This window comes from Trachurus trachurus (genome assembly GCF_905171665.1).
Source record: "Trachurus trachurus genome assembly, chromosome: 11".
NCBI classification, from domain to species: domain Eukaryota; kingdom Metazoa; phylum Chordata; class Actinopteri; order Carangiformes; family Carangidae; genus Trachurus; species Trachurus trachurus.
In genome coordinates this window covers 5,777,907-5,797,913 of record NC_139904.1, presented here as the reverse complement: position 1 = coordinate 5,797,913, position 20,007 = coordinate 5,777,907, and the positions used below count along the sequence as shown (strand labels likewise).

Below are 20,007 nucleotides of genomic sequence, written 5' to 3'. Positions count from 1 at the left end.
ATGTTTTCTAATGAGTTTGCATATGTTTTAGTCATCTGACAACTCAAAGAACTACTTTTCCAGAGCTTTCCACCACAGCTAAATTAATAAATCAGCTGATATTAGTTATATCTATCTATATATAGGTATATGTGTGTGTATATGAGGCGGATGGTGGACGCTGGCGTGCCGTCTGATTGGCTTAAAGCTCCCGAGCTCACGTCAACAACATCCAACTGAGTAAACTGAAGCTGCTGATGACGACAGTGTGATGAGGTTTAAAGCTCCAGAAAAAGACAGTAAGTGGACTTTGAGTTGGGATTACTTTGTCAAAATTAATCCGCACAGTGATAACTCTCAGTCCGCTCTTGTTCTTCATACCGAGACGATAGCCGACTTAGCCAGGCTAAAATAAAAGAAGCATTTTAAACTTCACGCTGTAGCATATTGTTGCACTAGATTATTGAGTCAAAACATGTTGATTATTAAACCTATCTTCACACCAGCTCTCTGTAAGTTTTCCTTTTGATTTTAAAATTCATTTTTTTAGTTTATGAGGCACTTCATAACCTTGGACCAGTCTACGTTTTATAAAACACGTCTTAATTTATGAAGCAGGAGCTGATCCTGTCAGATCCTCTGGCTGCTCCACTGAGTCGAATAAAAATATTTGGTCATTTTGCTCCAAAACACTGAATCTGGAAATCTGGCTTTTATTAAATGTTCTATAATTTTATGATTTCAGGATCTTTTTTGGACATATTTTGTTATTTCTATCTTTTCTTTATCTTTTTTTTAATTTCATAGCAATTGATCATATTTTTTTGATTATTTTCTAATAGTTTTCTTATTGTACTTCTTATATACACACAATTGTTTCAAATTATTCAACTCTTTATAATAATTATTCTTTTATTTATTCTACTATTTCAACTCTTCATGCCTTATTGATATGAATCACTCTGAATGGTGTTTTGACTCCTGAAAGGCGAGTTATTTATTGATCGATTGATTATCTTGCTTTGTGTTGTGTTGTTAATTCCTAGAAGTCGTCATGTGTTCATGCTGCTGCAGCGACGGGCGGCGCCCACGCAGCAGCTCAGGTCAAAGTTCATCAGATTTGAAGTCTCAGCTTGAACCACGTGTCACAACACAACACCACAAACACACACACACACACACACACAACAACGGAGGAGGCGTGTGTGTGCAGAAATCACTTATCTCCACTAATGTGAAAACGCCTCGACTCAACTTCAACAACAACGGCTGACGAAGCTTGTGCAAATATGTTGTTTGTTCTCCAAACACAACAAATGAAATCAGAGTCATTCATATGAACATATATGTATATACACTTGTAAATGTTTCCTAAACTCTAAACATTACATCAGAGCATCAGCTTCCTTCCAGTTCTCGACCTCAGACTGTGTCCACATCTGTCTGAACGCTGCTGCACAACCAGCAGTCTTGAGTCTAGAGTCTTTATGTCTGAAATAGTGGATAACGTATCTAAAATATCTGTTAGATACTTCACTTTAACGCAACTAAACTCAACACATTTGGGATTTTGAGCTCCACTCGTCTACTCATTGTGTTTGTTCGCACCCGGTGACAGCTGAGAACCAACCTGACGATCCGACTCTGGATGAACCATGATTAAATAATGAGGCCTGAAATCTCGCCCAGCTCATGAATAAGTCAAAGGAAAAATCAAACGTAAAAAAAAAAAAAAAAAAAAAAAAGTCCTTTAAAAAATAAAAGTGCTGGATTTAGCAGCGGTGTGTGCAGCTCTGTCTGTTTACGTTTCTATAAATGTATAGAAGTATAGAAGTCGTATTTTCTCTCCTATATCTGCCTGTTTGTTTTTGGCTCCATTTCCCACTCGAGCTTCAGCACTTCTGCTTTTCTCCGTCAGTCTCTTCACGCGTCTGTTTAAAAAAAAAAAAAAAACTGAGCAGCTTCTCATGAAGTTTGCAGCACAGATCGGCCTCAGGCAAAAGACTAACTGATTAGATCTGTGGGATTTTTTTATTTTTTTATCTCCTGCTGCCTTCAGGTGCAGCTCATCACGTGGGTCAAACTTATTCTATTTATTCATCATCATCACATTTCATGTCTGATGTTGATTTCTTGAAGTTCCTCCAGGTCTGATTTCACATTACGGTTCAATAAGTTCACACACGTTTCATTACGAGGGACAGCTAAATTCGGAATTAGTTTTATTAGTTGTTATTTATTTTATTTTTTGTTTTTTATCCAGTCTTTTATCTTTTATACAATTCTTATCATGCACTTACACTGTGATTTTATTCTATAGCTCCACTTCCACATTTATACGTGCTCTTACACTGCACACTAGGCTGGCTTTGTATGTATTAATGCTGCGTTCAAGACAACTCGGAAGTCGGAAAAAAAAACGAGCTCCGAGTTGTAAAAAATGAATTGAACGGCGTCAAACTCGGAAATTACAGGTCGGGAACTCAGGTATCATTTCAGAGCTCCGACTTTCCGACTTGATGTCACGACAACATCAAAACATGGCAGCCCTCGTCTTAAACGGTTAGAATTTAGAAATTTTAAGTTATTTGTTGAGGTTTTTAATGCATATTTTTTGTGTAATATTGCAGTAGCCTATATGAAATGCGTTTATATTAAGCTGTGATTGTTGTATGGTGTGAAATTGTGGTCGGAAATAACGTTTAACTGTTATCAAGGCCATAACATTATGTGCACTCTTCTGCGGCGTTTCCTCTCCTCTTCATTTGCCTCCAAAATAAACATAATTTGCTGCTGCATATATTCTATCTATCTATCTATCTATCTATCTATCTATCTATCTATCTATCTATCTATCTATCTATCTATCTATCTATCTATCTATCTATCTATCTATCTATCTATCTATCTATCTATCTATCTATCTATCTATCTATCTATCTATCTACCATCTTCCTCCTCCTCTGCAATGCTCGGGCTCATTCTGGTTCAGGGTCAAACGGGGGAAGATCTTCATTTATTTCCACGGTCCATTGGGATTCGTCCGACACCGAGAAGGTTTCTGAACCTCGTTGAAGATGCTACATGATGCATCCGTCCATTTTTCCAACCGTTTAATCAGGAGTCGAGGAGGAGTGGAGGAGGCAACGGGCCAGAGGAGGTGTCCCAGATGTCCAGCTGCTCCTCAGTGTTAGAGTTAGACCAGATGAGATCGATAATCCCCCTCCAGCGAGGTCTGGACCCGGCTCCACCAGCTGGACGAGGCAGGAAGACCAGATGCCTGAATCCACCTCCACAGGTTCAATCTGTTGACTCCTCTTCTTATCTTCAAGCCCCAGCTGAGGAAACTGATTCACTTTAAGATAAATTGTCTTTTTTTTTCCTTCAGCAATTGTTTCTTTAACCTCTTTTTATTAGGTCTGTGGCTCAGTGGGTGACGAGAGGCAGAAAGTTAAAGCAGAAGTAAGCGATCCGGTGGTTTTGGCTAACTTCCTGTCAGCAGATGGAGTTAGCAGTCCCCGCCCTCGTCCCTACGTCACCACATGCCGTTCTCTCTCCTCATTGGATAAAGGTTGTAGGATACAAGGAAAGTTTTCTCCTCGGCTTACAGCAGAGCAGAGTGACTGACAGACCCGTGTTTCAGGCCAAACACTCTATATAAGTGATTGCTGTCGGAAGATATAACTATTTAAGACTTATATTAACACAAACATTCCGCTTACTTCTGCTTTAAACTGAGGCGATGACTCAAACAAAGGACGGGACCGATGTGTACAGTTTGTAAAAAATTAATTTCTTCTTAACTGTCCTGCAAAAATTGATGCCTGAACTTCACTCGCGTGTAAAACAGGCGACGCAGCCGGAGAATCATGTTTCATTCAGAAGCTTTGACATTTTGATTTTAAATATCTACTCAAAAAACTGTGAAATTTATGACAAATCTGGATGAAACACATTCTGTCAGCACCGTAAAAACTATTTTACATATACTTAAGGGACCAGATCAAAGGCTCATTTATTTGTCTTATTTCCACTATGTTTTCTAATATGGGAGACTCTGATGAGGCGTTCAGGCTCCATTTCCAACGCCAGAGAAAAGAACCTCAGGAGGAAATCAGTGAACTGCACTTTGTTTTTCTTTTCTAAACTCCAAATATCTGAGTTTAAAATCATATAATAGTGAACATGATGAGCCTTGTTCACGAGGTCTAGGAAGGGGGTGGGGGGGGTGGGGGGTTTGGGAGATCAAAGGACTGTTGTGGTCCTGCTCCTGGGCTCAGATGATCCTCAGAGGACGACTTTCAATGCTAAAAAAACAAAAAAACAACCTGATCCTAAGTCTGTGAGGTGAGGAAAAAGGAAGGATAAAAACATAATGTCTCCTGCAGCTGGTTCGGTTAATTGTTTTATTTATGCGGCTTTCGTCCATTTCGACCACTTTCCCGCTGACGACCTCGCTCTCCGGTCCTGACTCATGTAAATATTCTTTGCAATTTGCAGCATTTGAACAGGTGAAAAATATCATGAAGACACAGCTGCATCCATTTCTCTCCTCTTTTTTCTTTCTTTTTTTTCTACCCCAGAATGAATTAAAATCAAACTAAAACATGTGCATGTGGATCAGATTATTATTTCCAGTCTATTTTCCATCCATCTCTCTGGTTGATTCTCTCTCTCTCTCTGTCTCTCTCTGCAGCTCTGTAGTAACACTTCAGCTCCACAACGACCTGAGGGATTTCTGGCTGAATGCATCATGCTCAACCCAGTCACGTGTTTATAATTCAGAGTAAAGAGCGCACACGCACACACACACACACACACACACACAGAGACACACACACGCAGATGAAAGTATGTTCACATTAAAGCCTACACAGTTGCATGCAAATGCCGAAACAAAGAGGACACTCTGATATGCACGTTCAAAGTTCAGTGCACACACACACACACACATATGCAGAAATGTGCATGTATTAGGGCATAAATACACACACACAAACACACACTGGTCGGTGTGTATTCATAGACACTTGCACACACACACACACACAGAGTCAGAGCCTTGCAGCAGTATCCAGTGCAGCAGCTCTATCCAGGCTGAAGCTCTGCTGCTTCCTTTCATGCATCTCTCTCTTTCTCTCTTTCTCTCTTTCTCTCTCTGTCTCTTTCATTTTCCTACATCTTTTCTTTCATTTCGTGTGTGTTTCATTATTTTCTTCTTCAAGCTTCTCTGCAGCTTCTTTTCACAGTGCAACATCTCCTCTCTCTCTCTCTTATTGTCGAAGACCCAGAAAGAAAAAGATAAACACAATGTCCCAGTCAGATTTCTCAGAATCTGATCCTGCTGGGCAATTTATCTCTCTCTCTCTCTCTCTGTCACAGTCTCTCTCTGTTTTTTCTTCGTCCTCCTCCTCCTCTTCTTTTTTTCCTGCCTCCAGCTGAGTCTAAACTTCATCCTGCACTCTCGTCGTATTCAAATTTTATGAAAAGCGTGTGAAAGCTTTAAGTGTGAACCACGAAGCACGGTAGCTGATTATCACGACGTGATCGAAACCGAGTCTGAACAAATTTGTGCAACAACAAACCTTTTAACATCTGAAGCTCCACGGGAGTCGTCATCGTTATCATTCAGCCCTGTGCACTGCAGCCCGATCCATTCAAACCTCCAAAACTTTATCTCACATTCTCAAAAGAGCTCAAATAAAAGTTTCTGATTATTCTCAATATTATCAGGATGAATTTTAAAGCAGCGTGTGGAAAGGATTCAAACCGCTTCAACGTCGAATCTGAACAAGCTGATAGAAAATACATCTCTGTGAAACAGCAGGAAGATGATGATTTATTAAAGTTGGAAGTTAAAGAGAAATTTAAATCGAATAAATGTTTTACAATCTCAAGTTTTTGTGGTTTTGTAACTTGGTTTGGTACGATGCAGCTAACATGCTCCTCTCATTTCTCTCTGCCTTGTGACTGTTATATTTGTACGTTAGCAAGCGACTAATGTTATAAAGCTGCACTCATCAATATTTCTATATCAGAAATGGATTGAACCCTCCATTTCTGCAGTGGTTCCCAGCTCTACAATGTGTTAAAGTTTGGTTTTCTGACGAGCTACTGAACACGTTGGAGCATTTAACCACTAGAGACAGAGGTGATGCTCATAGGAGGCGGTGGAGACCAAAACAGAGCTAAAAGAAAAAACTAAATGTGTAAAATGTGAAATATATTGTTGTGTTAAGTTGAAGTTGTGTTAAAGTCAGAAAAATCAAATACGTAATGCAGCTTTAACTATTCTGTTAGTTTCATCTTCTTTGCTTTAAAAAATAAAATAAAAAAAATAGCAAAGAAATGCATACAGTATTTATTCTATTAAGCTTTAACGCCATCACAGGAAAAAAAATGTTTGAACTGAAATAATGAACTGATTAAAAATCAAAAACTAAAGTATTACTTTGCTTTGTGGTCCAGAAGAGGGAAGCGCTTCAATTTCATCATCAGCTTTTATTTATGTTATGCTTTATGTTTGAAGTAGTGTAAACAAATATCCGCCGCTTTGAATTCCCTCCAAACAAAGTGACAGTTAACCATTTGCTGCTCTCCAGGATTTAACAGCTGTAATTTCCCCTGCTGCAGTGGAAGTTAAGATAAATATATAACCATATACACACACACATACATACGGCTCTGCCTTCACTTCAATACATCAAATATGATCAAACAATTATAAACTCAGTCTCTCTCAGCTGATTCAATTCCATTTCGCTTTGATCGCAAAAATAAAATTAACCATTAAAACGACTTCAACACATCTCACACAGAAAAAAAGTTTGGTCGTCCACTGCTTCCTTTCTATGTCTGTGTAATAACTTTACATTTATAAAAGACGCGTCTTCAATAAATCATCATGAAATTAACCGTGGTGATTGACTCGGTGGTTCACAGGAAGAAAAACACGACCGTCAGCATTATCAGGAACGGCTTTGTGGTTTCAATTAGTTGGAATTAGAAGTTGTCAGACTTGTGAAACCAAAAAAATAATGTAAAAGAAAGAAAACACGGACAGATAGACAGATAGACAGAAAGACACTTGTGATGTTCTGGCAGTTCTGGTTCATATCAAAGGCAGCAGAGAGAGGAAACAATAAATTATGAATATATATAACGGATGAAAACAGGGCTGGTGGATGGAGCCGAAGAGCAGCGCGTCAGCCATTTATCACACAGAGATATAATTAGAGACAATCCTACTCTGGTTATTGTTGAAGGAGTTTGAACGGTTGAACTGGGTTTAATGTTTCAGGGATCTGTGTCCTCATTACTGCCACATCTCATCCAGGCTTCTGCGTAACGCAGCTTCATGTACGTCTGACTTCATTAGCCGCTGCGCAAACGTCTCAGACTCACGTGTAGTCAGTTTAATTGAAAACTGGAGTCAAGGAAGATTTCTCATTTTAAAGGGATAGTTCACCCAAAATTCAAATTGCACTCATTATCTACTCACCCTGCCCATATGATGGTTGCAAATGGATACCAACTGTCTTCGTAACAAAAAGACACACCAAAAAACATCCAAATACCTCCATGCTGCTCGTATGTAATGTCCGTCTTGTACTGAAGCCCCGAAATGCAAAATTGTCCCGAAAAGTCTATTTTTCAAGCTTGTTTGTAGCGGAAGCTTCTCTTCCTGGTTCGTCCAAATATAGACTTATTTAATGTTTTTCAGAACAATTTCGCATTTCGGGGCTTCAATACAAGATGGACATTACATTCGAGCAGCATGGAGGTATTTGGATGTTTTTTGGTGTGTCTTTTTGGTATGAAGACAGTTGGTATCCATTTGCAACCGTTATATGGACATGCACTGCTACGCCGAGACCCCCTGTAACTCAGAGAAGCCACGGAGGACTCTGAAACTTCTCCCAGCCCTTAGTCCACATGAGGGTGAGTAGATAATGAGTGAAATTAGAATTTTGGGTGAACTATCCCTTCAATAGTCTTCAGACTGACTGATGCAGTAAATAACTGATGTGCAAAATGTATTGACTCGTCACAAACTCCATTAAAAGTCTCATAAACCGCCTCCAAAGTTCACTGTTGTGGTGTTTTGTGGTGAAAATCCACATTCACTCACCGTGTAGACACTCGGGTCCTCCTCCCATCATGCCTTGCTGCTGTTGCTGAGGTGGCGGCGGCTGCTGCTGCTGCGGCTGGACGGTCTCCAATCCCAGCAGCGAGGAAGAGGAGGATGAGGAGGACATGGAGGAGGATGAAGAGGAGCAGGGGGAAGGAGAAGAGGGGGGGCACTGGGAGCTCTGGTTGGGCACCGCAGACTGGGAACTCTGGGAAGACGAGAGGACGGGAGAATAATTAAAAAATACAGTCTAAATAACAACACGCAGAACAGACAAGAGGCATTAAAATCTCCTCTGAATGAGCTCCTGTGGATTCGTCCAAGTCTCCCAAATTAAATTCAGGTGTTGGACGAGGCCACATCTCAACGCACAAAAGATTAAAGATCAAAATTTAAGAGCACAAAATCAAATCTTTGGCCCAGACAACATGGCCTCTTGTTGACAAGTTGAGCCACGCCAAGTGTAAGACAATGGCTCTCTTGTTTTCAGATGATATGGGCAGCGGAGTCCAAACTGTTATTGGGCCTTATAGTGGCTCTGAGAGGACATGACAGGGAAAACAGCAGCTGGATTTTATTTGACAATCACTGATGTTAGATTTTCAGTCATTATCTCATCAGTTTTTGACATTTCTGACACTTGTTGAGCAGCCAACAGGGCGCTAACGTAGATATTCCCAGAAATACAACGAGACTGATGTGAACTATCAATCAAAGATACAGTAGCAAACAAGATCGTTAAATAACCCGCTAACAACAGTGTGATTACGTTCATTTTGTATTTGTTTCAGTTAGTTAGAGAAAATTAACTGATGTCTGTTAAAAAGAAGCAAAAAAAAACTTGCTAACAAGCATGCTAACCAGCTTACAAGCAAGATAAACAACTGTCTAACAACCAAGCTAACTAGTTAATGAAAGATAGTAAGCTAACCCATGAACACAAAAGGTACTAGCTAGTTTTACAGTCTCTCAGAAAGAGATTATTTTATTTAATCAATATGAATATTTGCAAACTATGTAAAAGGTTGCTACACAATTTTAAAGGGATAGTTCAACATTTTGGCAAATTGGCCCATTGCCATAGTAATTTCCATCATCAAACTCAACAAATGCAAGTGTGGTGAATCATTGTGCAGGTCACAACTTGTCCATGAGAGCATTTTGGAGTTGTTGGATTGTGTATTTGATGAGTTTGATGAGGGAAACCAAGAAATCCCATGTGCCTCCGTAGCGTAGCTCTGAGCAGCTCGCGGCTCTGCTCCGCCGTTCTAAAAATAGCTTGCACCAACAATTAAAGCTAACGAACCTACTGCTATGACTATAGGGATTATGGCAATGGGCCAGTTTGCCAAAATGTTGAACTATCCCCTTAAGGACAAATAACATTCAGATGAACTTTAGTGGGAAAACCCAAAACATTAGCTTGCAAGTAAGTTTACATTGTGAAGTTGTTATTCTTGACACATCTGAATTGTCCTACACCGAGACTATAATGAAAGTAAATCCAACGGTCTAATTTTGTTCTCATTTTGTTAACGCTAAGGAAAGCTACACCTTGTTTTTAATACCAAATCTTCCTGCAGATTAAAGTTAATAAATCTTTTGGCCTCTAGCTGTCAGTCAGTCTCACCTGGGAGGGGATCTGGGCGCTGGTGGAGCTGGGCCCGTTACCATGCATCCCCATCCCGTTCTCGGTCAGGAACTCCTCCAGGTCCATGTACTGCAGCTGGAAGAGGCCGCCGTCGCAGGGCAAGGTCCGCTCCCACAGCAGCGGGCCCAGGAAGGCCGACTGGGAGTTGGGCCGCAGCGCACCGGAGCCCGGGGCGCCCCCGACTCCACCGGTCGTTCCGCCGTTCACACCCTGTGAGTCCTCGTCGGAGTCCAAGGGCTTGTCTTTGTCTGGAGAGGGAAAGGAAGAATAAAGAGTTTATTATGTTAACTGTTATTTCATCCAGATACGAAAAAGAGAAGAAGCTTTGTTATGTTTTGAATGTTTTGTTTTTCTGACCACACGGGGTAAGGACACTTGTTTCTCCTCCTTCTCTCTCGCTCTATGTTTTTAAGTTGAAGGACAAAAAGACAGATAAGAGCCAATGACAGAGACATCCAGTCTGACGAGGTAACGGCGAGATAACGAGAAACTATGCAGTTAGAAATGTGGAAATGTGACTCTAAACTGCATCCTGAAAGGCCGATAATATCATCCACATTAAACTAATTAGTTTACTGTTATTAAACTGTCCTCTCTAGCTAATGCAACACAGTGATATATTGACATTACGTAAAGCACTTTTGTTCCGACACCCTTTAGTCATAACATTCAAAAAACATAGTAGGCTATTTATGTTGAAAATATCTCCAATTTCTAAAAAGAGGTTTTGTGATTAATTGACTGAATAACCCAGAAATGTAAGGATGTGCATGAAAGCAGGTTTTGTGTTTGGTGAAGTTTTAAGACAAACTGATTAAGTGGAAATCCTGTACACACTGTACACTGTCTCCAAAGATAGTCAATGTATGGTGGCCACATGGTCCCAGGTTCGATCCCCCAAAGGCACCACACACTGGTGCCGTATGACACACACTAACAAACATGCCTTTTGTTTTCTACCGCACGGTCGGTCTTTCCCCTCGGCGCCACTGAAACCAGAAATACATTGATTTCATTAGATTTACACTGTGAACTGGCCCATCAGGGCCACCGTACATCTCCGTCTGCTCAAAGCTTCCAGTGTTTGTTAAAGGGAGACTACAACTCGGCCCATAATCAAAGACTATACATCCACTGAAAGCTGCATTTTGATGATCGGTTGCGTCATAGCGATGCAACTATGGTGAACTCAGTTCAACAAACCAAGAACCTCAGAGAACCTCAAGTTCTGGTTTTCTAAAACCACAGGAATGTTAAAAAAAAAACAATACTCCACTTATAATGATCTGTTCAAATTCAATATTCAAGTTTAAACACACTATTGGGTGACGCTATGCAAAGTGAAAACTCTTCATAGGTCTGAAGGTCTCATTTGAGTTCAGCCTCCGCACTTTATAACAGCCACAAAAGAGACTCACAGCTGAGTCTCTGGCAAATAAAAAGCTGAATTCTGGCAAATAAAAAGTTGAATTCACACATTCAGTGTTTTCTAACTTCATGACTCTCACCCCCTCATACTACTGTGACGTTATATTTGATTATTAATCAGTAAATTGAATCAAAGCATCAACTGATACAAGACTATGCAACACAGCTGCCAGATGCAGAACCACCTTAATTGTATTTCAAAAGGGAAAACGCACAATTTTACATTCAGAATCCAGACTGTGAAGAACCAAACGTTTAGTTTTTAACGTACAAATCACAGCGAGAGAAGCTGGAAGAAGAGGATGATCATGTGTTGTTCGAATGGTTCAATTATTGCCAGTAATAAAAGTAAAAATATCATCATTATACTATGACCACCATCACATGTGGCCGCCTTCTGGGCCATTGAGCAAGGCACCAAATGGACATTTGTTTCCACCAGCTTGGAGCTTTGTTTCTTGGATCTCCATCAGTTCTTTTGTTTATTTTTTTTTTTAAAGCAGAAAAAGCGGCTGATTCCAGTTAAACTCAGACGAACGGAGACGACGGACCACCATCAGATCATTTTGTTCCAGCTCCAGATCTGCGAGTCGTTCGTTCCCCTGACTGTGTGACTGATTTCCACTACTGCTGCTGCTACAGGGAGAACAATGCATCACAATAGTGTGAACACTGTGTCAGCTAATCATTTAAAAAGACAAACAACCATCAACAAACAGCTCCAGAGGCCGCGCTGTTGTTTACTGCACAACAGCCTCTGTCCTTTGCTGCCTATAAAGCACTTAGCTGCGATCATTAAAAGGCATCTATAGATAAAGTTGATTTGATTGACCCTGCACTCTGACCCAACACACACACACAGCGAGGGAGGGAGTCCAATGGAAACATAGATACAAACTTCAGGCATCAATAAACCATCAGCAGAGAGAGAAAAAGAAAAAAGAAAAAAGGAAAACCTGCAAATAAAACATGAAGCTAATTTAATTGAATCACTGTACAGACGGAGCTACAGTGGTTGTTTTGTTCTCCGATCCTTTGGTAATATTATTCTAAAGAATTGTGTCTCCAAAAAGTGCATATTGAATAAATGGCACACTGAATAATAAAACCCAATAAAATAGTAATAAAAGAGCATATTTAACTGGGCTGCTGGGCCGGGACGACAGAACCAGAGAGAGAAAGAGAGAGAGAAAGAGAGAGTAATGAGACGGAGGCAGAGCAGCGAAGGAAATGTAAAGTTAAAGGGATTAAAGAACAAGAAGACGTGAGAGAGATTACAGCAGGAAAACAGCAGAGCAGAGTCCAGATTCTACACAACTATCATCATCGTCATCTGTTATCATCACAAGACTCAAACTGAACACACAGATGATCACAGGCCACTTAACCACAAGTTAAAGGGATAGTTCAACATTTTGGCAAATTGGCCCATTGCCATAATCCCTATAGTCATAGCAGTAGGTTCGTTACCTTTAATTGTCGGTGCAAGCTATTTTTTAAAACGGCGGAGCAGAGCCGTGAGCTGCTCAGAGCTACGCTACGGAGGCTCATTATGGGATTTCTTGGTTTCCCTCATCATCAAACTCATCAAATACACAATCCAACAACTCCACAACGCTCTGGTGGACAAGTTGTGAGCTGCACATTCACCACGCTATGAGATAATAACACAACGTTACCAGACAGAGTTGTTTTAGAGGTAAATGCAGAGACGGTTTGCCGAAAAACTGCCCCTGAAGGCAACACACATCAGCGGTTTTGCATGAATTTACCTCTAAAACAACTCTGTCTGGTAACGTTGTGTTATTATCTCATAGCATGGTGAATGTGCAGGTCACAACTTGTCCACCAGAGCGTTATAGAGTTGTTGGATTGTGTATTTGATGAGTTTGATGAGGGAAACCAAGAAATCCCATTAGCCTCCGTAGCGTAGCTCTGAACAGCTCGCGGCTCTGCTCCGCCGTTCTAAAAATAGCTTGCACCGACAATTAACGGTAACGAACCTACTGCTATGACTATTGGGATTATGGCCATGGGCCAATTTGCCAAAATGTTGAACTATCCCCTTAACACAAACACACAACTGGAAAATATGACCCATATATAGTGATGCTGCCATATGCAGTATGAGACTGTTATCATCTCATATTAGGATGTAAATATATCTATCTGTCTACAATATTAGCATAGCCTACTTGTATGGATTAATCTGTGACCTCCTCATTGATAAATTACTGCAAACACATTGATAAACTATTAATTTCAGCTATTTTCTTAAAATATGTCACTGAATACTGACATTAGACTTACTGCAGTGGCTTCAAATGGACTTTTATAATATACATGTATTACATTTAATGGGGATTTCTACAATAAAATTCACTATAAAGTATCAACCAAGCAGCTAATAAAGGAAAGAAAAGGAAAGGAAAACCAATGGAAAGGAAAGGAACTGGGGAAATCCCTTTGGGGGAGCAGAAAATGAAAGAGAAAGACAGAAAGGGAAATTGATGGGAGGGAAAAGTGAAAGTGACACAGCTTAATCAAAGTGATGGTGACTCTTTGAACTGAAGTGGACAAGTCATTAAAGCCTGATGAAGTGGGAACTGACCACAGGACGGAGGAGAAGAAACGTTAGAGTGAGAGGACGGACAGAAAAAGAAAAGACTGGAAAGAAGAGGAGGAGGAGGAGGAGGAGAGAGAGGGGGGAGAGGATCTATGCAAATTTGATAGAGATGTGAGAGGAAAGGGGAAGGAAAGAGAAGGAGAGGAGAGGAGAGAGATGGATGCAAATGAAAGGGGGTTTGGAGAAAGAGCAAGAAAGAAAGAGAGAGGGATGATGAGGCCAAAGAAGGAAGACAAAGCCAGAGGAAATGTAAATGAGCAGAGAGGAGAGGAGGATATAGAGAGAGAGAGTGGAAGACGGACTGATCTGATGAGACAGGGAAGTGTGAGAGGAAAAACTCAAAGACGTGTGAAGGAAGGAGCGAAGAGAGATGTGATAGAAGGGAGAGTGGGTGTTTGCGAAGGCGTCAAACAAAGCTAGCCAGGGAGAGGAGGAGTGAAACGTTGACTCTGCACTGTGGAAGAGAGGAGAGAGAGAAAGCCCACGGCCATGCAGCAGCAGCAGCAGCAACATCACACACAAGCATCTTTTCTCTTTTTTTCTTTTTTTTCTTAACACCCCTGAACGCATCACCTATCGTTAAGGGAGCACGGTGCTCTACGAGTCCTGACAATGAGGCTGTGTAGCCGGGGCCTCCGAGCTGCTCTCTGACTCCATGGAGAGGCTGTCAGCCGGGCTCACCATCATCTCCTCCTCCTCCTCCTCCTCTTCATGCTCATGCAAAGCAACCAAAAAAAAGAAAAAAAAGAAGGAGAAGGAAGAAAAAAATCCAAAGAAAAAAAGCTGCAGTTGCACCAAAAGGCCACCAGGGGTCGCCAACCAGCAGGAAACAATAGGACAGTGTGATGTCTTTGTTTTTCTGCCTCTGTTTGAGTGTGTTGGAGTATAGCTATACAAATGAGGACCAGCTCGTGACAGATTTAAAAAAAAAAAGTGAGGCAAGATAGTCAATGCACTGTCCTCAAAAGCCCATCAAAAACCAGTGTGTGTGTGTGTGTGCGTGTGTGTGTGTGTGTGTGTGTTTGACAGCAGCTGACGAGGAGTTATGACATCCCCACAGCACAGAGAGAGAGAGAGGAAGAAGCAGAGGCAGCCTGGTTAATGTTTGTCATGGCAGCTGGTGGATGGGAAACAATTCAATCCCACTCACTAACCTTTATTTAAACACAACGAGTCAACGACAACGGCACACACACTCAACAACAGCAGCAGCAGCAGCAACACAAGCGGCTTCTGCTTTGGCTGGATTTTTAACGGCATCCACTTCCAGACTGTGCTGCTTTTTTTATTCCCTCTCTCCCTCCTACACCTCCACCTCCACCTCCTCTTATTCTTCCTATTCTTCTTCCTCTACCTCCTCCTCATCCTCATTTCATTTCATTTCACCACCACCAAAATGCAAAAAGGAAATGTTTAATATAAGAACCCAGCGAGCCAGAAGGAGGAAGGCTGAAGTGAAAACAGTGTGTGCATGTGCATGTGTGTGTGTTTATATGTGTGTGTGTGTGTGTGTGTTGGATACGCAGGGCCTCTGTCTTCTACAATCACACCTACCCACTCAGTCACATGCACACACACACACACACTCTCTCTCTCTCTCTCACACACACACACACCGATGAATAATCACTGTAATATTCCTGCACAGATTTAAAACTGAGTCGAGGCTCTTTGTTGAACATGTTACTTATCATTATTATTGTTGTTTCAAACTGATTAAATGATCGTCTCAATTGTTCTATTCAATAAAATTAGTCATGACAAAGGAAAATATTGATAACTCCCCAGGGTGCTGCTGTGTGGTGTGTTCAGGTGCCAAATATGTTCAGTTTTATTTCAATTTCTCATATTTCAGAAGCTTATAACAGATCATGACTGACAGGGTTAATGAACTCCATTAATAAACTTCACTGTCAACAACAAACAAGATGGATTAGTTATTGATTTCAGCTGTTTTTTCCACGGTATATTCCTGCAAAGGCTCCAAATGCTCATTAATAGTTGTATATTTACAGTATTTTATTGCATTTCATGTATTTTTATTTTATTTTTTACATTAAACTATCAACCAAACATCCTAATACAGGAAATGCATTGCACTTTTATTACAGTGATGCACGTTGAAAGTGCACATCTCCATTAAGTCGCTGCAGTAACTTGTTGGTTGAGGTATTTCCACTAGTGTCCCTTTAAGAAGTTTATTCCCCATAGGACCCCCTCCTCCTCCTCCTCCTCCTCCTCTTCCTCCCCTCCTCCTCCTTGTCACACACACAACACAACACACAGACACATAAATGTACACTCACACACATGCTCACGTGCACAAACACACACACACACACACACACACACACACATACACACACACACTCACCTTTCATCTCGCAACAGTCCTTGGTTCCTCTCTGGTCGCTCTTGATTGGCAGCTGGAGCAGCGACTTCAGGTTGGTCATGGAGGTCAGCTGTCCGCTCTGAGGGCCACTTCCGGCCGGGTTGGTGGTGGCCCCGAACTGGGGGCTGGTGGCCCCGGCAGGGAGATCCGGCGGTAGAAGCTGAGTGAGAGGCCTTGACATAACTTCTTAGGGGGAGAAAGAGGAGGTGGAGGTGGGGGAGCTGGGGTGAGGAGGTGGTGGTGGTGGTGGAGCAACCTGCAGACTCTGAGTCCAAGATCAAAATAATCCAATTAGTGCCGCTAATTGACAGACGCGCCGTCAAAAAGGTGTGCGGCCGTGCGCTCAAGATCTCCACCTGATGTCCCGCTGTCCCGCCCGTCCCATGAAGAAATATGAGTTAAAAGAAGAGGAAAATAACCAAACAGGGGTAGAAGTGGTGTTGGTGGTGGTTTTGGTGGTGGTGGGGGGTGAGGTTTATCTCCAAAATGGCACCATGTCGACCGAGTCTAATTCATCCTGTGGAGCTGGAGCAGCCCTCCGGAGTTCCTGTCACAGTTCCCCCTCCAAAAAAACAAACTCAGACGCGCTGAGGAAGATCAATTCAATCCCGGAGGTGCAGCAGCGAGGTCCGCTGTGAGTTGGTGGAGGTATGAGCCTGTAACAGCGGCTGTAGTCTCGGTTCGGTCCGGTCCAGTCCGGTCCAGTCGGTCGGCTGGTTGGGTTAGTTGATCGATTTTATGTCGCTATTATTTAGCGTATTACTCCGTAGTTATAGCTCAGGAGGAAGAGCGAAGGAGAAAAAAAAATAGACAAGTCGATAATGACAACAGAAATAAACGCGGATGTCTGTAGTCCCATGCAATGAGTGGAGAGAGAGAGGATTAGAAACAGTAGAAAGCGAGTAGAGAGTCGAGCGGCGGCGCTTGGCAGAAGAAGTCAAGGTAGAAAAAAAGATGAGCAAAAAACAAACAGGCGAAAAATACAAGATGAAGGAAATAAAGAGATCCCCCCCTCAAAAAAATAATAATATCCAATAGTATGAGAGTCAGATAGATGGGGCTGATGGCTCTTATTTTCCTCCCCCTCTCTCTCTCTCTCTCTCTCTCTCTCTCACTCTCCCTCCCTCCCTTTCTCTCTCTCTCAGTCAGCTGGAACCAACACGGGCGGCTCGTGTGACGTCACCGCTCACGGGGGAAAGGCGCTTGGGGGCGTGGCTCGTTTGCATTCAGAGGCCACGCCCCCCGGCCACGCCGCTCTCTCGTCCAAGCCGCTGTGATGCCTTCACGGCACATGTGAAAATTGGTAAATGTGAGGGTCGAAAATAAAAAAATCTGTTTTTTAAGATAAAGATAAAAGGTTACAGTAGCCAAATGAACTAATGTTTTAATTAAAGGTGTACAGAAAAGAAACATGAATTTGATTCCACTCTGGGTTATAAAATTAGTGTAATAACTCATCTATCAGACGATGTAGCCCAAACTTTGTGCAAAATTCTATTTTCGAGTAAATCCGGGATGAAAGTGGGGTAGTTTTTTTCCGCATTGGATAATGCAGGCACACCAATTAGCCTATGCATCATGCTGCTCATGATAGAATAGAATAGAGAATACTTTATTCATCCCTAAGAGGGAAATTCAAATTAGTCCATTAGCTCACACAACAATGACACAAAAAAGAAAGAAAGATGAACACAAAAAACATTTTAATAAGTGTTATATGCTACTGATATTGGATCCGTCATCCGTCAAACGTCTGAGAGACACACACACAAACACACACCGAGCTCGGTCTCGCCCCAAACATTGCATATTGAATCAAATTGGTTTTCCTTACTCGGGTAAACTTGTGCGGCAACTCATGGAAACTCATAGAAGAAGGCGCAAGAAACAGGACAAACGGCCATTTCTGAACACCTTTAAAGATAAAAGGGTTACAGTAATGAACTAATTATTTAATTAAAAAGTGAATTCAGTTGATTCGACGTGTCCTAAATAAAACCGGGACGACTTATTTAGTTGGCTGCGTTTACATTTATGTAGCCTAACAAACATATCCACCAGTTAAGTTGTAAAGCTTAGCTGAGCAGAACTGCAAGGTCATTTCAGTAGGCTATAATGAGAAAATTATTGTCAAGGGGAAAACTAAAGGGAGTTAGCCTACTTAAAAAAAAAACAATTGTAGTCTACTTGAAGTTGTGTCTTGGTGACCCTTCAGCTATGACAAGCTGTAGCCTAGGCTATTGTATAAAAACTATATTTTTTATCTTGTGGACACCCCTAAATCGAGGATTGTATATATGAGCAGAATATTAAAACTCATAGGACATAGTTTAACATTGGAAAATGCAATGACTTTTTCCTCATTCATTTTATAGAATTTGGAGATATTTACACTACGTATTTATTAATCGTGTATATGTAGGCCTATATGTAATCTTTCGAATTCACCCACTCCAACATTTCCACCTGGTATCAATAAAGTTTTCCGATTCACAGTTGTATTGATATTAACTGTCTTTTTAGACACACAGTGTTGACAGTTAACACCCTTGTATAACCACATTGTAATGTCTTATAAACAGTTTATTCAATATTTTCATTGACTGCTGCTTTGTAATGGTGAGTAGTGTTACCCATTATGATACAGTAGTTAAAGAACTTTAAACTCTTTTTTTTTTAGCTACATCAACTATTCCTGCCTTTTTGTCAGTGTAGCCACGTTTCCTCCCACAGCACCCTGAACGCAGCACACAATAACATTAAACTGCCACGCCCCCTTGTAATTTCAGCCAATAGCTGCTCAGAGCTGGAGCTGTTGCGTACCAGGACCCCGCCGCCCGCGGCCTGTCCTCGCGCCCCGCCCCTCTTCTCTCACGCTGTCATTTAAACCGAGAAGCAAAAACAACAAGCGGAGAGAGACCGAGGAGCGGGAGTCAGAGTCAAATACGATGACCAGTCCCGAGACGTGGGCATGTTTGCTGTTTCACTGCGCCCCCACACTGAGACACACACACACACACACACACACACACACACACACACACACACACACTCTATCTATCTCTCCCTCTCTCTCTCACACACACACACACACACACACACACACACATACATAGACACAACGTGACTTTGAGTGTGAAGGCTGCAGATCAATAGCCGTGTGTATTAGAAGCAGGTGACAGGTGTTTTTTTTTTTTTTTTTACTCCATTTTGTACTCAGGTCTTGCTATCTTTGAGGAAACAAAACAACCGCCATATTGTGATGTATTAAGAGTGTAACACGTGTTTTATTTACGTTTCCTTCGACGGTTTTACTGGTGTTTTTCTTTTAAAATGTAACTCTGGGCTGTTAAGTTGATAAAAAGCACCACATTTAATGTGGTTAAACTGTATTAAACACCACTAAAAACGGAGGTAAAAGCCACAACTTGACTGTTTTTCTGCCCACTGGCTGTTCCTATCTCAAACACCACAGAAGCACATGGCTTCGGCACGCGCCGACTGTTGCCTACCGGCGACTGTGCCGCGCTGTGATTGGTTGAAAATAGGTCACTCGCTGCAGCTCTCGGCCGCCGATTGGCTAAAAATAGGTCACAGTCTCCGCCCACAGGTTTCCCTATGCTATTGCCGCGTGAGGGGCAGGTTGGAGGGGGGTGGATTTAAAAAAAACAAACACACTCACACACATACACAGAACTAAACGTAAATAATAAGTAATATTAATAAAGGGGGGAATTGCAAGCATAAAGAGCAATAAAAAACAAATTATATATTAAAAAAAATGATTGGAAATAAATACA

At 41.5% G+C, this 20,007-nt stretch overlaps 1 protein-coding gene across 1 annotated transcript in view; it reads right to left on the bottom strand.

The window, feature by feature from the left end:
- The window catches only part of dbpa (D site albumin promoter binding protein a), a 35,305-nt gene extending 17,979 nt beyond the window's left edge, over positions 1 to 17,326 (bottom strand). The window contains exons 1-3 of the mRNA XM_083982711.1: positions 16,190 to 17,326; positions 9,741 to 10,009; positions 8,111 to 8,318 (exon numbers count right to left, since the gene is read on the bottom strand). Coding sequence (XP_083838837.1) covers positions 8,111 to 8,318; positions 9,741 to 10,009; positions 16,190 to 16,388 — 676 coding nt within the window. The 5' untranslated portion in view covers positions 16,389 to 17,326. The remainder of the gene's footprint in view (positions 1 to 8,110; positions 8,319 to 9,740; positions 10,010 to 16,189) is intronic.
- Positions 17,327 to 20,007: the final 2,681 nt, after the last annotated feature.